Consider the following 18564-nt stretch of genomic DNA (forward strand, 5'->3'; position numbering starts at 1 on the left):
AAGTAACTTTCTTCTGATGTAAAACTTATACGATACCAATTTTGATGTACTAGACTCGCATTTCGACAAATGATATCTCTTCAGTGATGAAACATTGGAAATCCGAAATAACAATAAACTTGTAAGAGCTGGAAAAAAAACCTGAGTGCCAAAGACTGGAGTCAAATTCGTCTCTAAGGATCAGAGATATGCTATGCATATCAAAGATGTTTGTCTTTGTGATCTTAATTTTGAATTTGACCACCATGACTAAACGAGGGAGGGGGGGGGTATTAACAAATAGTTTGGAATACAGCATTCTTCAATTTAATATTCTTCATGATACTTATAGAATTGGAAAATATGTTTTATGATTGTCCGTAATTTTTTCGCGAATGGTGTATTTGCCAATAGACAATCATAATGAAAATATAATTTGTGAAACACAGACAACCCTAATACCAATATTAACTTCGTATTCATAGGCCAATTCCAATTCATGAGTTAATTTTCCTTGACCCGGAACGTAGTGCACTTGCGTAACAATAGACTTCTGGGTAGTATATTCGAGAAGAGTCATTATCAACATTGCAGAAGGCCGCAAAGATATTGCTGTTAATTTTACAGCAATCAGGCCAACAAATATGTTAACGTTAATAAAAAAAAAAAGATTGCAATGCATTTGTTTCCTTCATACACGTGAAAATAACCAACTTTGCATGTAAAAATAATAGAAAATTAATATTGTAAATAGAGGAGCACAACCCCACAATCCCCCACGATAGAATGTTTTATCGTTAAGGTGATGTAATTTCATACGGAGGGTCTGTCCCGAGACACATATTAATGTAATTACCCCCTTCCAGGATTTCACGTGTTTTGACTGAAATTAGACTTAGCATTTATCATAAGTTTCATCAGGATCTTTACTCTGAACCTTAACTCAGAACCCCGAGTTTTCAAGCAGTCAGATTTATAACAAAATATCAGTGGTTGCTTGTTCAATACCAATGTAGTACATTCAGCGATAAAGGTTCTGTCACGATGTAAGTCTAGGTATGCCGGACTGACACTTCTGGATTCTGGAAATATCCACCTCCTTCGACTGGCATGTAACATTTAATCCATCCTTTACTTGTAAACGAGAGGCAAGTATAACCATAAATAAATTTATCTTTATATTAACATTTAAGCAATGATTTGAATATAAAATACCCCCTCCCCCCTGAATTTATAGTACACGTAATACATTGAATAAGTCAACAAGAGTATGTACCATTTTAGGTAAACTATTTTAAGTTTTACTCACATTATTTTGTAAATGTGTGGCAAAAGGGAGGGGGGGGGGGGGGGACTAAATCTGTCATTTCCATTATGACACGATACATGCCTACATATAATCAAACAATTCAAGGGGCTAAAACAAATAAAAGAGGGAAGATACAGAGACGTCAAAAGCATTCTATTGCGAGTTCAAACTTACCTATCCTCCAAGAGTAAATCTGAGAGTGGCACGTAACACCCCCCCCCCTCCAACCACACCTACGAAAAATAATTTATATCAATCGAGATATTCAACAAATAGAATTTTATTTTGATTTAATTACCTATTTTACTGCCTTTTGAATATATCAATTAAAATAGACAATCCCAGCTGCATGCTGTATATGTACAAATGATTTTCATGCACACAGTGGGGACACGTCCAGTTATACTTTGGAGTTAATATTGTTCAAACATTGCAATCGGGCTTATTTTTGAAAGAGTCAGTTGGTAGTGATGGAGTTTGATCCCTGATAAAACAGTGAGAGCGTTGATTTCCTACTTTATATAATTTTGGGTTGTTTTCTTTTTTTGGAGCGGGGGGGGGGGGGGGGGGTACCATGATATGCAAGATCCATGCACGTGTCGATCCTAGTTAAAACCCGAGCTTTGAGTTGATGAGTTGTCACCATCTTTTGAGAATCAGTAATTCTGTTAAGTTTTGATTTCGTACAAAATAATTATGCCAGTCGTTATTGGAGACATTTGTAAACAAGTGAATTATGTCTGTTTTCCAATTTGATTTTTAATATCCCCACAAAATCACACCCCTGACTCGTTCAAGAAATTCTGTTTTGTTTCCATTAATATTTTCTTACACTCTCGTAGAAATGATTTCAACTGTTTACGATTTTAAACAGCATCCATACTCAACACAACTCTTCAAATATTGCGCAGTCTGATTTTATTACTACCCGGAAGTTGTCATATTCACACTAAATTGTAGAATACAAAGAGAGATAACTCGTGTTTTCGGACAGGCCTATATTTTATTTTCAGGTGTCTGATGTCACTATCTAGATATGGTGCGTCCGTTCAACGTTTGAATTACATCACAGTACAATTATATATTAAAGCGGTGAATTCAAAAATAAGAGTGGATTTCATACATGGAATTTGGTGGGCTTATCTCAACATGTTCTAATATTCCAAGGTTTCGATCTTCGGCCCGCCGAGTTTACACGTAGATAGGATCTTCAAAAAATGAGATGTCAAGAACAAAGTTCTCGTGTCACAAATAACCCTCACGAAGTTAATGAACAAAAGGTCTTCATTGAAAAGATGGAAATAACGAACAGTGATCAATCTCACAATTCCTATAAAGAGCAAAAAATTAAGAGTAGGACAAACACGAACTTCTGGACACACCAAAGGTTGGGATCAAGTGCCTATAGCTAGGAGGAGAAAGTATTCCTTATTGCGTGACCAGTAACGACCGCCGTAAGCCCCACACCTATCTCCCTCTCTGCTGAAAGACTTTTACACAATTACGCTTTTGTCAATACTTTTGTGTGCACATATGACGATTATTCGGCACCGTACTAGAATGTCATTAAAAGATAAGATCCATTAGATAAGACGTGTTCCAATTCGGTCGTTTTCTGATCACTACGTCATGAAGGGTAAGCATGTATTGCCTATAGAACCTTGTTTTTTTATTTATTAGATACACAAGTTATGTCATTGTTACGATTGCTTTTTCAAAAAAGAAATGGTGTAAAAGACAGTGATGATAAATGTTACAGACACTGTAGGTGTGCGAAAACGCTTTCAAGTAGCGTGTAGGAGATTAATTGTAGCAGATTTATAGCACTGACTTATATTATACAGCGATTTTATCTAAAATGAATTCGCATAGGAAGATGTAGTTGTATGAATCTGTATATTCAAATATACACGCATGCACATGTAGATGGAATTTAAATTTGGAATAAGTCAATTCAAGTGCTGCTACGTATCAAGATGTTGCATTGCAGTGTCAATAAACATACCTCATACAGAACACCACAGTGTTAATAAACACATCTAATATCGAACATCACAGTGTCAATAAACATACCAAATATAGAGATTGTTCTCCTATATCTACAACACCAGCGTCTCAACCGGGGGAAGGGGGTTTCCAAAGGACATCAAACATAGACATAAATAAACAAAAATACAATAATTTTTTTTTTTACTTAAATACATAGCAGATTATATCATGTAATTTGTTCTTTCAGGATCTCTGTCTCTTGCTTTGTTAACGGTATTTATACTTCGACTGGCAGGATCAGGCAAGTTACTGTGTTAACGGTATTTATACTTCGACTGGCAGGAACAGGCAAGGCAATACTGATAGTGGTGTATTAGGCCCATCTACATCCTGTGTAATTCATTTAATTGTCGGAAAGTGTAAGGTGAAGATAACAAACAGTGTAACACGTAGTCCTCGTTATTATGAACACAGCTACATGCATTTTTCTCCCAAATTTCAATTTATCATTTGTTAGTAGAAATAGTGATGTTTCATTTCATTGCACTTACCATTACACCCAGGTTATGTTTTACAGAGCAGTATATGATCAATAATTTAAATTTTTCTAATTTGAAAGTCTTTTATCATCCTATAATTCTATTGGTTCATACAGTCATTCATTTAATTTCTTTAGTTATTCATTTAATTTCTTTAGTCATTTATTTCATTAAATTAGTCATTCATTTCATTTATTTGGTCATTCATTTCATTTATTCAATCCTTTACTTCATTTATTCAGCCACTGAATTCTTTTATTCTGTCATTCATTTAATTTATTCAGTCTTTCATATCATTTATTCAATCCTTTACTTCATTTATTCAGCCACTGAATTCTTTTTTTCAGTCTTTCATATCATTTATTCAGTCTTTCATATCATTTATTCAATCCTTTACTTCATTTATTCAGTCATTTAATTCTTTTATTCTGTCATTCATTTCATTTATTTAGTCATTCATTTCATTTCACCTATTCAGCCATTCGTTTCATTAATTCAGTCATACATATAATTTATTTAGTCGTTCATTTCATTTATCCTGTCATTCATTTCATTCATTCTCGTATCATTTGTTGTCATTCGTTTCATTTATGCAGTCATTCATTTTATTCATTATGCCATTCGTTTCATATTGTCATTCATTTCATTTATTCAGTCCTTTACTTCATTTATTTAGTCATTTATTTATTTTATTCTGTCATTCATTTCATTTATTCAGTCATTTATTTCATTTAGTACTCATGCAATTACTCAGTCCAATCATTTACTTCATTTATTTATGCAAAAAAGTTCAATTGTTATTTTTCAAAATCATATTATGTAGATGGGCTGATTTTACTCAAAATTTTCTTTATATGTATATGTAGCCAAGTTTATGAAAACGAACAAACTCATAAGTGGTTGGCGTTAAACACAAAAATAGAATGAATGACCGAATGAATAAATGGAATACCTGACTGTGTGAGCAAACAGAAATGAATAGGTGAATGAATGTATATTGAATGAATCGATCGTTTGGTTACTTGCTGATAGTCATCGAGTGACACATTTTGTCCACTCACGTGCTCATTCCCTAAACATTCCTATAGTGTCTGGAGGTAGTACCACTCCGCTACCGAACTTCACGGCCTACAATATAGCCCTACAGGCCCAAAATCCGAACCAAGGAAATGGAGATTTTGTCGTCAAATGCGTCATCACCAACCCCGTACAGATCAAACGAGTGGACTTGATAGGTCTGCAGAAGAAAAACAGAACGAAAGGTAACGAGATAGTGGTACTTTTTATCACCAGAGGGGGCAACATAACGTGGGAAAACCAGAATCTAAAGAAACGCCCAGGCTTGACTGCTACTGGTGACGTCAGCAATGTTGCGACTGCGTATTTGCAGTTGACGATCGCGCATGATCAGGTGCAGTGTGAGAAGGACTCGGACAATTACGCCTGTTTCATGGGCGGGAGACTGGCGTCTGATGGCTCCCTCACCACGCAGTTCACAGGAGACTACCCCGTAATTATTCATGAAGGTGAGGTTCATCAGAATTTTTAAAATCCTTTTTAAGGCCCCCAAGCTCTAGGCAGAGTACAGGATGAAAATTTTATTCGGTTCTTTTTCTATGAATAATCAAATTTAGTTGTGTTTTTTTTTTTTTAGTTTTGAAGGGTAACGGACAAACTTACTTTTTAATCGGTAACTTGAGATATAAATATTTAAGCTAGATAAGCATCGATGGCTTACATATGTATATTTGCCACATCTGGGCTTGGCCACCTGTACACATATACACACCTATTTTTATTTTTCTAAAGTGCAATTTTCTCTCAGAAAACGATAGTTTCCACCACTAAACAACTATTGTCTATTTTCAAACGCCAGTTCCACCAACTCTGATGAATGGCCCTGTCATTCGTTTACCCGGAAGTTCGGTGGCGACAGCAACCCGGAGGTTCACGGTAGGAAGTCTAATACAGATAGAATGTACAGGAGAGATCGGGAGCGATCCGGATAAACCCAATCCGGTAAAGAGCCAATCAATGAATCTTTTACATATGCTTGTAGACTTTTAGAAATCTATCGTTGAGACGTTGCATATGTGTGAATAATTTTAATATGGTGTGTAGATATCATTTTATGTCATTTTGAATAGTATGAAGCTCATTGAAACTAAGTAACACCTATTATGGAATTGTCAACAAAAACTTAAATGAGATGACTCGTAGCATTAGAATATACTCTATATGAAATTTCTCTTTACATGTACAGTGTAATTGTAATACACGCATTTCCAAACATCCTGGGTTTTTTTTTTACAGAGCATTCGCTGGTGTTCCAAATCGGCCGGAAGTACCCAGTTCACACCAATGCCGATCACTCCCTCTTTCAGCGCCACCCAGCGGAACGGATGCATGTACACCAAAACCAGCACCCTGGTTTACACAGTGACACCAATTGACACGGAGACACAATTCATGTGCGAGTCAGGTTATGGCAGCGCATGCGAAAGCGGAAGTGCCAAAGGATACGTAACTATTTCTGTAGGTTAGACATTGTGGGCGTTTCTTCTTTCTGTTGAAAATGTTTTCTGTCTGAAATTCTGGAAAATTTTTCTATAAACCATGAATTAAAGTTCGCCTTTCCGTTTTTTTAAGACATTCCGAACATACCCACACAAGCAAGACTAACCAGCACACGTAAGTATCGTATTGTTAATATACAGGTAAGTATCGTATTGTTTATATACAGGTAAGTATCGTATTGTTTATATACAGGTAAGTATCGTATTGTTTATATACATGTAAGTATCGTATTGTTTATATACAGGTAAGTATCGTATTGTTTATATACAGGTAAGTATAACAGACTCTGCACATGTAAGTATCGTATTGTTAATATACAGACTCTGGAGTGTACTACTATTTAACTGCTAGGATACCGATTCCTGGATGTTTCTAATTTTATAAAATTGTGGACTCAAAGTCATAGCATTCAATAGTTCTGAAATTACCTTTGGAATAATACAGACATTTATTCTAGAGGCTACAACGACATCTGGCGGCGGTTTTTTCTGGCTTCCCGTTCAAACCACCATGACGCCTCGGCCCCGACCCCAGACCCAGCGTCCGTCATCCGGGGCCCTGGAATGTGACACGTGTTCCGACTTCACCCGGTCTCAGTGCGACGGTAATCTGGCGCCATGTTCTAACGTGTGCATGGCCAGGACCCATAACGGTGCCCTCATCACTAAGTGCACCACGGTAAGCATTGTAGGGAATATGTCAGTCGTCATTTTACACAGTCACGTGTTAATATAGTCAACTGTTCAATTTTTAGGACGTAGAATGTGAGTATCAAATAATCAAGGACATGATCCAGCCCTCCTCTAATACTCAATGTTGTACTGACAATGCCTGCTTCCAGAAGGCTCTTCTCAAGGGCATACACGGTACATTCTCTCTCTCTCTCTCTCTCTCTCTCTCTCTCTCTCTCTCTCTCTCTCTCTCTCTCTGTTTTCGTCAACTCTTTCTTCAACGATATAAATGGTAAATAGTCCTCCAGACTTTAGCGAGATTAAATCGATTAATTCAAACTTCTCTATTTTGCAGACATCAAAGGAATAGGAAGAAAATAGATCCTATTGACTATGTATCTGTAGATCAAGTTCATCATTTTATCCGCCAAGTTGTTCTGCTAATAAATCCATCCTCCAGATTTTATTGTTGACTTCCCTATGGGTTTCCTACACCGCAGTGAATATCTTTGCTTTATAAAACGTGTCCCTCTCTCGTAAAAAATGATTTCTCTTCCCGATTACTTTTTTGGAAGTTCAGGTTATTGACTCCATTTAGACGCAAGTACATGTAAATTAAGGTGGCTCGCTTCACTTTGAGAGAGTTTCCCAAATCAATACGAACTGATTTAGTTATGAGACATATGATGATACATGTATGCATTAGGTATATGTGTAAATCAGGCGTGGGGGAGGGGGAGTGGGGGGGGGGGGGCAGAAAATCCACATCGATTTCATTTATTTCAATGAAAGTTATGAATTATGAGGAATTTGAATTCAGGATCTGCGTATTACTGTTCCGGTACCTAATCCACTGTGTTACGATGATAGACAGGTCCACCTTTACAAATAAATTGCACAAACCATTGGAATCGCCATTTTGTTTGGATGGAGATTCCAGACTTGATATGGTGCTTTTCGTTAGTTTGGATCCAGATTTCATTTTGTCATCTGGCTCCTCTCTTGATGATGAATCCAGGTTTCTGCTGGAGCTCCTCGTAGTAGTGGGTCCTTATATTGAACATGTGCTTTGTTTAGAACAAAAACTCTATTTCAAAAAATGACTGAGATTACACCTCGGACACACGTTTTCTAATGCAGCATCCAGCTAACTCCACCCCCCTCCCCAGAACTCGTATCATGTCGGTAATAAAGATTAAGCCTAGGACTTGGCCCTGTTGTATAATAACCTGGTTCTAGTACTTTACATGACAGATAATGCATGTGCGGAGGTCTTAGGACGTTTAACTAAAGATTAACTTGGATCCTAATTATCACTTACATGCCTTAATAATATCAATAGTGATGTATTTAACTTTTGTTCATTTGGGTTGTGAAGCTATATGCTCCAATCATATAACATTTGATACCAGATTAAATAATCAAATATCTTATCTAATGAATACGATGGAATGTAACATTTTAATTACAAGCGACAGAGCGGCATTAGAATGACTTAATGCTATTGTCCTGTGTCCGACGACGTGCGCCATCCACAAAGTGCGGGGCAAAACCTGTCAAAAATCCTCTTCTCCACGGTTTATTTTTTCTTACAAATAACTAAATGCATAGTTATGTAGATCAGAAGACCTCTACCAAAACTGTAATTTTCATGACCTCTTTGGGGGGGGGGGGGGGGGGGGGGGGGGGGGGGGGGGGGTCGAACCCCAGGATGGGGTCAAACTTGGCAAATAAGATTTATGTGCAAAACATTTGAAGTGTAAAATATTGAATGCTTTTGATACTAAATTGAAACCCAATAGATATTTAGAGGGAAAAGGTAATCATGTTCCAAAATTGTGAATTTCATGATACCAGAGCAGGGGTGTGGGGTTTTCGTTCCAGGGTGGGGCCAATTGTTTTTAGTGATTGTTGTCTTTATCATCTGTAAGACTTCTATATTTTCATTGATACTATTAAACATTTTAAATGCATAATTGAGAAAGAAAGAGATGCACCAACATTGTGAAATTCGCAACCCCAGGGTTCTGACGCTAGGGCGGGTCCAAAATTATTACATGTATATTGTTTTGCCATAAGGGGTATTACAATATGTATGATCATTTTCGGGGCATTTTGTGTTTTAAGAATACATTTTCTTTATTCTGCTGCTGAACAGTATAATTTGCATAAATGTACGAAACAGGTAAATTGCTATAGATTTCGTAGCCCTTGGGGTTATTGACACATTTAATACTCGGGTGACTGCAGGCATGCGGGTCTCTTGTTTTTTCTTTCTGTCCGTTATTAAATAGACATGCATGAAAATATCTCCTTTGTTCAGCAAAATATCAAACTATGATACTCGTCATTGTATCATTCACTCATTCCACCAGCGCATCACTCTGTTTAGTGCCGATCATGCTTTCATGATAGCGTTCAAGAGGATTGTATCTTGATGTAGATTTATCAGTGTAAAACAAATTCCCCCGTCCGAAATATTCACCCCGTCTTCACTGGCATTAAACCTGTCTGCAACATTCAACCCGCCCTCGCTGGCATTAAACCTGTCTGTAACATTCAATCCGCCCTCGCTGGCATTAAACCTGTCTGAAATATTCACCCCGTCTTCACTGGCATTAAATCTGTCTGAAATATTCACCCCGTCTTCACTGGCATTAAACCTGTCTGGAACATTCAATCCGCCCTCGCTGGCATTGAACCTGTCTGAAATATTCACCCCGCGTTCACTGGCATTAAACCTGTCTGTAGCAGTCAACCCGCCTTCGATAAAATTGGTTCCCTGCATAGTAACTAATTCTATTTATTATATGTTGACTGTGTCCCTGCATATAGTAACTAATATATAAATATTGCATGTAGTTGAGGGTAACATTGAAAATGTTCACCTCGAGAAAACCATTGTCAACCGAGGCGTAGCCGAGGTTGACAATGGTTTCTCGAGGGGTGAAAATTTCAATGTTGCCCTCAACTACATGCAATATTTGTTTTATTATACTGAATGTTATGTAAACTGGAAAGCAGAAAAACTTACGACTGTTGACATTTGATCAATCACTGTCATGCGATATTTCGTATTTCGATGCGGATACTCTCGTTTATTACAAACGCTCAAACGACGTCGTCTAGCAATCTACGGCGAACCGTACGCGCATAAATTTGACGCATGTGATAATTTTTTATAATATCACCCGTTGTCAAGTACTGTTACCCGTTGCTAGATACTATCACCCTGGGGCGCGTGTTTTTTGTTCTCAGAGGGTAACAATATGTTTGTTTTTTCAAATGCTTCTCGACCAATCAGGTTCGAGTATTTTACATGAAAGTATAATAATTCTATTTATTATATGTTGACTGTGTCCCTGCATAGTAACTAATTCTATTTATTATATGTTGACTGTGAGTGCGAGTTCTCCTGATATCTAGGGTTTTCTTACGTTTGCCTTTCATGTGAAGGACAAGATTCAACCTAGGGCAATATCTATATTACATAAGCATGGCATACTTATAAAATATCATGCGGGACAATGAGGTCGCGATGGGTAGTTAGTTATAGAGTGCTTATGGGGCCGAGTCCTACAGCTTGTTCCTTGATTCCGTCACATCTAAGGTGCAGAAATATACAAGGACTGTTCCTTCAGCAAACATTCAGCATTGCGTAATGAGAGTCGCGATTCTTTCGGATGAGACCTTAAAATCCGAGATCCAACGTCAGGACAGGCGTCGACACTATAGAGAAATTTCATCCCTACGATCTTAAGTGTTGTGCATAGGTCCAGCTTTGTGGTACTTCAACTACAGGCAATGACTTGATATAATGAACAGTTATAGAGGGAATATAATAAGAGATACAACAAACGAATAGGTACACAACACTATACAGTAAAGAATAACCTTAACCCTCATTGAGAAAGACGCAACACATGTGTTGTTCTTAGATCTGCGCCTGATAACGCATGTTCAAACCAGGTGCACCTGGGGACAGATTAATAAAGAGGACAATATTTAGTTACCAAAGTAGTTGTTCCATTTAGCAGCACCAGGTCACGATAAGAACATCCAATAACAACATCAGCAGATAACTATTACACAATGAAAGGTATGCATTCAGAATTATAGACAGAGAGTAATCACATTTAGGAAGAATGTACACCAATGTAATCGTGTGTAATGCTGGATAGAGTAAATTTTATTTTTCACCTTTTCCTCTCTCTCTCTCTCTCTATAGGTTCTGTTTTGTTCTGTTGTCTGTGGTCGATTGCTGTCGGTCTACATGCAAGTAATTAAAATCACTTCCGTTATCATTCATATGGCAGTCTTGATTGCGCAGTTGATATTAGAATTTTAAAATGATGGATTCGTTATATCTATAAGTTTTCGCTGTGGATATCAAATATTATTCATGGCACGATATTTCAGGAAATTCGTCCACAGCGAACCTCGAAATCCGAGTATCATCCGAATTAATTATAGGGATTCATGACGTAGAAGTTGTATGTTCAATAAAAAATCCGGATTTCTTCCGAAAGGTAAACGTCATTGGGCTTGAGAGATTCAACAAGACACGAAATAACCTGGCCCCAGTGGTGTTTGTAACAGACGGAGACAAAATTTCTTGGCAAAATACTGACCTTCGGGACAGGCCAGGGGTCAAGGTTGTAGTCAATATCCGGTCTGTTCATTCGGCGTTCTTGAGATTTACTATAACACGGGACTGGGTACAATTTCCTGATGATGACGTCACGTTTGCGTGTTATTTGGGTGGACGTACCACAGAGAACAACACAATCGATACGCAGTGGACAGAGGAAATAGGCGTGTCAATGCAAGGTAACACCGCATGCAAATAGACACACACCCATTCAGTGCATCATAACGTATGTAAATGTAATGTTATGAGATTGATCACTGTTCGTTATTTTTATGTTCACTAGCGTATTGCACATGCGTGAGAGAGAGAGAGAGAGAGAGAGAGAGAGAGAGAGAGAGAGAGGGGGGGGGGACTGCAAATCAACAATACCGGTAATCAGCACCTAAAGCCGGATCTGTAGATACGAGGTCGAATAAATAAGGATATATAAAGCAGTAAAAATGACTATCGACACGAACAATATGAAATTTTGAGACGACCTTTTTTCAGGACGACAGAATATCTACATAGAGATTAAAACTAAATAAAAATGCAAAGTAACACTAAAACTAAACTACAAAACCTGATGACAAGCAAAACGTCTATATATCGAATTTATCAAGTGCAATATGGGACAATAAAGTCAGTTCTGAATGAGTCTAAAGACTAAACTGAACTAATTAAATTTTACGCAGGACACATATAATGGATTATCTAATCAGTATAATTCAGCCGTAATTGAACTCATTCTAATGACGGGTTATACATGCATGTGTTATAAGTATTTCGTACCTAGAGGTGTAAAGCTATGTAATTAGTGGTGAACTGTTATGAAAAATAAGATAAAAAGATGAAATAGAATAACAAATAGATCAATACTGGTATTGAAGTTTGGTAATAACATAGAAAGAAATAATTAAGGGCCTAAGTATGGATATAATAATAATAATAAATAAATAAAAGAAATGTTTAAAAAAGTTGCCTGTTAATGACGATGCTGTTACAGAAAGTAGACGGCAGAAAGGACATATATATCAAACAGAACAACACTGCGTAATAACTAGAGGAAGCTCGGCCACATTCATTCTGGTGAAGTCATTGGGTTTGTTCATCTCATTAGGACGGAATGACTTCAGTCCTTGCATCCAGAATTTCTCTTTGTTCTTCCTCTTCACATCGGCCCAGTTGCCGAGCATTTCATTATCTCGCAGGACACAAATGGGAAGACATGGCAGTAGTTGTTATTGACCATAACAGTCACCGGAAGTGATCATAGTCTACTGCCCTAAAAGTTTATCAACTATTCAAAGGTCACTGGATAATGTTTGTCTTTACCTAACTGTTTTATGGAAGGGTATAAACATATTGCTAATTGACTCCTTTAAATCGTATTCAGAGAATCCTGAAAACACTGCACGCGTCATGGAGCTGAATCAATTGCAATGTGGCTTCTGCGCAGACTTGATGACATCATCATGTACCCGGATGTACACACCGTGTTATGATACTTGCATCACAAGAAGACTACCAGGGAAATTACAGACTCAATGCGTTAGGGTACGTAAATACTGTGGTAGTTTGTCAGGGTATGTAAATGTCGTGGTAGTTTGTCAGGGTATGTAAATGTCGTGGTAGTTTGTCAGGGTATGTAAATGTCGTGGTAGTTTGTCAGGGTATGTAAATGTTGTGGTAGTTTGTCAGGGTATGTAAATGTCGTGGTAGTTTGTCAGGATATGTAACTGCTGTGGTAGTTTGTCAGGGTATGTAAATGTCGTGGTAGTTTGTCAGGGTATGTAAATGTCGTGGTAGTTTGTCAGGGTATGTAAATGTCGTGGTAGTTTGTCAGGGTATGTAAATGTTGTGGTAGTTTGTCAGGGTATGTAGATGTGGTAGTTTGTCAGGGTATGTAAATGTCGTGGTAGTTTGTCAGGGTATGTAAATGTCGTGGTAGTTTGTCAGGGTATGTAAATGTCGTGGTAGTTTGTCAGGGTATGTAAATGTCGTGGTAGTTTGTCAGGGTATGTAAATGTCGTGGTAGTTTGCCAGGGTACGTAAATGTTTTGATAGATTGTCAGGGTACGTAAATGTTTTGATAGATTGTCAGGGTACGTAACTGCTGTGGTAGTTTGTCAGGGTATGTAAATGTTTCGGTAGTTTGTCAGGGTATGTAAATGTCGTGGTAGTTTGTCAGGGTATGTAAATGTTTCGGTAGTTTGTCAGGGTATGTAAATGTCGTGGTAGTTTGTCAGGGTATGTAAATGTTGTGGTAGTTTGTCAGGGTATGTAAATGTCGTGGTAGTTTGTCAGGGTATGTAAATGTTGTGGTAGTTTGTCAGGGTATGTAAATGTCGTGGTAGTTTGCCAGGGTATGTAAATGTCGTGGTAGTTTGTCAGGGTATGTAAATGTCGTGGTAGTTTGCCAGGGTATGTAAATGTTGTGGTAGTTTGTCAGGGTATGTAAATGTCGTGGTAGTTTGTCAGGGTATGTAAATGTCGTGGTAGTTTGTCAGGGTATGTAAATGTCGTGGTAGTTTGTCAGGGTATGTAAATGTCGTGGTAGTTTGTCAGGGTATGTAAATGTTGTGGTAGTTTGTCAGGGTATGTAAATGTCGTGGTAGTTTGTCAGGGTATGTAAATGTCGTGGTAGTTTGCCAGGGTACGTAAATGTTTTGATAGATTGTCAGGGTACGTAAATGTTTTGATAGATTGTCAGGGTACGTAAATGTTTTGATAGATTGTCAGGGTACGTAACTGCTGTGGTAGTTTGTCAGGGTATGTAAATGTCGTGGTAGTTTGTCAGGGTATGTAAATGTCGTGGTAGTTTGTCAGGGTATGTAAATGTTGTGGTAGTTTGTCAGGGTATGTAAATGTCGTGGTAGTTTGTCAGGGTATGTAAATGTCGTGGTAGTTTGTCAGGGTATGTAAATGTCGTGGTAGTTTGTCAGGGTATGTAAATGTCGTGGTAGTTTGTCAGGGTATGTAAATGTCGTGGTAGTTTGTCAGGGTATGTAAATGTTGTGGTAGTTTGTCAGGGTACGTAAATGTCGTGGTAGTTTGTTAGAGTACGTAAATGCTGTGATAGTTTGTCAGGGTACGTAAATGTCGTGGTAGTTTGTCAGGGTATGTAAATGTTGTGGTAGTTTGTCAGGGTATGTAAATGTCGTGGTAGTTTGTCAGGGTATGTAAATGTCGTGGTAGTTTGTCAGGGTATGTAAATGTCGTGGTAGTTTGCCAGGGTATGTAAATGTCGTGGTAGTTTGTCAGGGTATGTAAATGTTGTGGTAGTTTGTCAGGGTATGTAAATGCTGTGATGGTTTGTCAGGATATGTAAATGTTGTGGTAGTTTCCCCTCTTTTTATAATGTTGTTTCCCGTGTATTCTGTAGTTTGTTTGTGTTTTGTAGTTGTTTTTACTACTCTTTGTAATGGTTTTCTCCCCACGTTTTTTCGTTAGATGTTGTGGTGTTTCCGGTGTTGTGTGGTAGTATTTTCTCTTGTGTTGCAGTAATTCCTTGTGTTTGTTTTGTAGATCTGTTCTGTTTTCCTGTGATTTGTTGCAGCGTTAACGGCGATTTGAAATAGAAAATGCCCGTGTTTTTGTAGCAGAGTTTTCCAATGTTTAATAGTAATGTTCCCGTGTTTTACGATCATGTTTCCCCATGTTTTGTAATAAAGTTTTTTTATGTAGTGTAATATTCTTCCCTGTATCTTGTCCCTCGCCGCAACGCGGTGTCCGTGCGTCTGTCCTACTTGACTTTGTGGATGCAACTCCTCCGAAACCGCTCAACGGATCTCATAACTCTTACAAGCAATACGAAATAGAGAGGTGGGCAAACACGGATCCCTGGATATACCAGAGGAGGGATCAGGTGCCTAGTCACCATGTGTAGTTGATCAAATGCACTGCCATTGTGATTCGACAAATTTTCACACACTATGGGACTTTGTTGAATTTGTACATGCTTTGTGGAAATAACTCCTCAGAATTTGTTCAAATTTTTCAGTATGGTTAGTCACAATATGCAGTTACTCATATTCCACCGCAAGTTTGACTCTACAAATTTTATAGGAGTTATAAGACTTTTGTGCTTCAACTTTTTTGTGGCGGAGGGGGGTGGGGGTGGGATTTGGCTACCAGCAATAATCTAGTGTAGTACTGTTTTCATAAGTTTTGTAGTACTATTTCCCAATGAATTAGTTAGTGCTGTTTCCACATATTATGTGTAGTACTCATTTTCCCTTGTTTTATAGCAGATCCCGCGGTGACCCAGGTTAGAATAGTTCCTCAGTACCCCCATGCTTGTTGTAAGAGGCGACTAAATAGGGCGGTCCGTTAGATGAGACAGCAAAATCCGAAACCCTGTGTTAAGCATAGGCTTAAATTTTGCAGCCCTCCACGGCAATGGTGACGTCTCTGCATATAAATATTCTCGAGAGGGACGTTTAAAAATATCCAACCAACGAACGTAGCAGTGTTTCCCCATGTTTTATGTAGCACTATTTCGTCGTGTTTTGTAGAAGACGGCATGTGAGTACCAGCGTGTGGTGGACACCCTGACGGGGGCCGGAGTAACTCACTGTTGTGAGGACATGTCCTGTCTGACCAATCAAGCGTTTGAGGCCCGAGCAGTTCTTACTGGTCAGTATTTACCTGCTGTTGATTTCATTATGACGTATGCATCACAAGTGTTTATCTTCTATCAGAGATCGTGTTTTCCTTATTGCAAAACAAATCATTATGATTTGAGTTGTTTTGCCTGGTTTGTTTTTATGTTTTAGCCTCTGGATCATGGAAACTCCTTCCCAGTTGCATGTCGATGACGGCATTGATGATGATCGCAAAACTTATTGTCACGTGAGACAAAATATACAGAGTAGAACGTGTGGATGCAACTAACGCTTAAATCATGTGTGTGCACGTGTTTCTCGTAATCAACCTAGCTGTCCTCTGTCATTGTATACGTGCTGTTTAGTCGTTAGGAATATGTATATCAGGATGACATACGCTAACGTTTGTAGACATATACCGGTACTTTAGCCGGTATATCAGGATGACATACGCTAACGTTTGTAGACATATACCGGTACTTTAGCCGGTATATCAGGATGACATACGCTAACGTTTGTAGACATATACCGGTACTTTAGCCGGTATATCAGGATGACATACGCTAACGTTTGTAGACATATACCGGTACTTTAGCCGGTATATCAGGATGACATACGCTAACGTTTGTAGACATATACCGGTACTTTAGCCGGTATATCAGGATGACATACGCTAACGTTTGTAGACATATACCGGTACTTTATTAACGTTTGTAGACATATACCGGTACTTTAAAAAGTTACCACGAGTGTTTAGATAATTCCTCGATTCCTTGGTTTGAAAAAAAAAACATATCGACCATGACTAGTTTTTCTACCTTTTAGGTTATTTTTGAAAATACCAGTATTTTCATAAGCACAGTATGCGATTAGATAGATAATCAGATTTGTACAATTAGTTTTACCTTGAGATTTGAATAAAGTCTAGTTAACGTTATACACTTTTTGGAAGAGATTACTCTTATGCATTGTAATCCCGCGTGCAAGTTTCAGGATTCAAGCGATTTATCTCTCTGAAAATAACTCTCATACACAGTAAGATGCTATCCAATATCTCAGATCCTTAATATCTCAGAAAGGATCAAATATCTCATAATCTATTATCTAATATCCCAGAATCTGCGATTCAATAACTTAGAATCTACTATCGCATATCCCAGAAAGTATCCAATATCCCAGAATCTACTATCCAATATCCCAGAGTGTATTATCCAATATCCCAGAGTGTACTATCCAATATCCCAGAGTGTACTATCTAATATCCCAGAGTGTATTATCCAATATCCCAGAGTGTACTATTCAATATCCCAGAGTGTACTATCTAATATCCCAGAGTGTACTATCCAATATCCCAGAGTGTACTATCCAATATCCCAGCGTGTACTATCTAATATCCCAGAGTGTACTATCCAATATCCCAGAGTGTACTATCCAATATCTCAGAGTGTACTATCCAATATCCCAGAGTGTACTATCCAATATCCCAGAGTGTACTATCCAATATCCCAGAATGTACTATCCAGTACCTCCAGTATCTATTTTCCAATATTCCAGAATCTATTATTTAATATTCAAAAATCTACTTTTCAATATCCCAGTATCTACTATATAATATACAAGAATCGACTATTCAATATCCAAATATATCTAATATTCCAGAATTTGTTTTCATTCAATTGCCCAATATCCCATAATTTACTATCCAATATTCTAACGATCAAATGCAGTCCTTATGATTTGATCCGCAGAATTCCTACATAAAGTACTTGTTTCCTTTGTCTTCTTGATCCATTATACATCCACTCCTGATGAACTGTCGATTCATCATTATACATCCACTCCTGATGAACTGTTGATTCATCATTATACATACACTCCTGATGGACTGTCGATTCATCATTATACATGTACATTCACTCCTGATGAACTGTGGATTCAACATTATACATCCACTCCTGATGAACTGTGGATTCATCATTATACATGTACATTCACTCCTGGTGGACTGTGGATTCATCATTATACATGTACATTCACTCCTGATGAACTGTCGATTCATCATTATACATGTACATTCACTCCTGATGAACTATCAATTCATCATTATACATCCACTCCTGATGAACTGTCGATTCATCATTATACATGTACATTCACTCCTGATGGAGTGTCGATTCATCATTATACATGTACATTCACTCCTGATGAACTGTCGATTCATCATTATACATCCACTCCTAATGAAATGTGGATTCATCATTAT

General features: G+C 37.8%; 2 protein-coding genes across 6 annotated transcripts; both read left to right on the plus strand.

Moving 5' to 3' along the window:
- Positions 1-1875: 1875 nt before the first annotated feature.
- On the plus strand, positions 1876-7526 carry LOC125673369 (uncharacterized). The gene is made up of 9 exons (XM_048909934.2): positions 1876-2924; positions 3525-3578; positions 4905-5342; positions 5693-5835; positions 6130-6355; positions 6466-6507; positions 6851-7071; positions 7148-7259; positions 7420-7526. The coding sequence occupies exons 1-9, from the start codon at positions 2918-2920 to the stop codon at positions 7443-7445; spliced, it is 1269 nt and encodes a 422-aa protein (XP_048765891.1). The 5' UTR covers positions 1876-2917; the 3' UTR covers positions 7446-7526.
- A 3454-nt stretch (positions 7527-10980) lies between these two features.
- On the plus strand, positions 10981-17212 carry LOC125675690 (uncharacterized). 5 transcript variants are annotated; one of them, XM_048913474.2, is made up of 5 exons: positions 11273-11343; positions 11484-11894; positions 13091-13251; positions 16212-16332; positions 16473-17212. In XM_048913474.2, exons 2-5 carry the CDS (start codon positions 11888-11890, stop codon positions 16550-16552), a joined length of 369 nt encoding a protein of 122 aa, XP_048769431.2. In that variant the 5' UTR covers positions 11273-11343; positions 11484-11887; the 3' UTR covers positions 16553-17212. The 5 variants fall into 5 exon arrangements, with proteins under 5 accessions (XP_056015269.1, XP_048769430.2, XP_056015268.1 ...); XM_056159294.1 differs by lacking the exons at positions 11273-11343; positions 11484-11894 and adding an exon at positions 10981-11163; XM_056159293.1 differs by having other exon boundaries at positions 11201-11343; positions 16212-17212.
- The last annotated feature ends 1352 nt before the right edge of the window (positions 17213-18564 follow it).

This window comes from Ostrea edulis, chromosome 3 (genome assembly GCF_947568905.1).
Source record: "Ostrea edulis chromosome 3, xbOstEdul1.1, whole genome shotgun sequence".
NCBI lineage: Eukaryota > Metazoa > Mollusca > Bivalvia > Ostreida > Ostreidae > Ostrea > Ostrea edulis.

Excerpts from the sequence above, each read along its gene's own strand:
- LOC125673369 (XM_048909934.2), top strand. Across the intron at positions 5,836-6,129 it reads ATCCGGATAAACCCAATCCG|AGCATTCGCTGGTGTTCCAA; the intron begins GTAAAGAGCCAA and ends TTTTTTTTACAG. Across the intron at positions 7,072-7,147 it reads TCATCACTAAGTGCACCACG|GACGTAGAATGTGAGTATCA; the intron begins GTAAGCATTGTA and ends TTCAATTTTTAG.
- LOC125675690 (XM_056159293.1), top strand. The coding sequence starts at position 11,235 with ATGCTGGATAGAGTAAATTTTATTTTTCACCTTTTCCTCTCTCTCTCT. Across the intron at positions 11,344-11,483 it reads TGCTGTCGGTCTACATGCAA|GAAATTCGTCCACAGCGAAC; the intron begins GTAATTAAAATC and ends ACGATATTTCAG. Across the intron at positions 11,895-13,090 it reads AATAGGCGTGTCAATGCAAG|AGAATCCTGAAAACACTGCA; the intron begins GTAACACCGCAT and ends AATCGTATTCAG.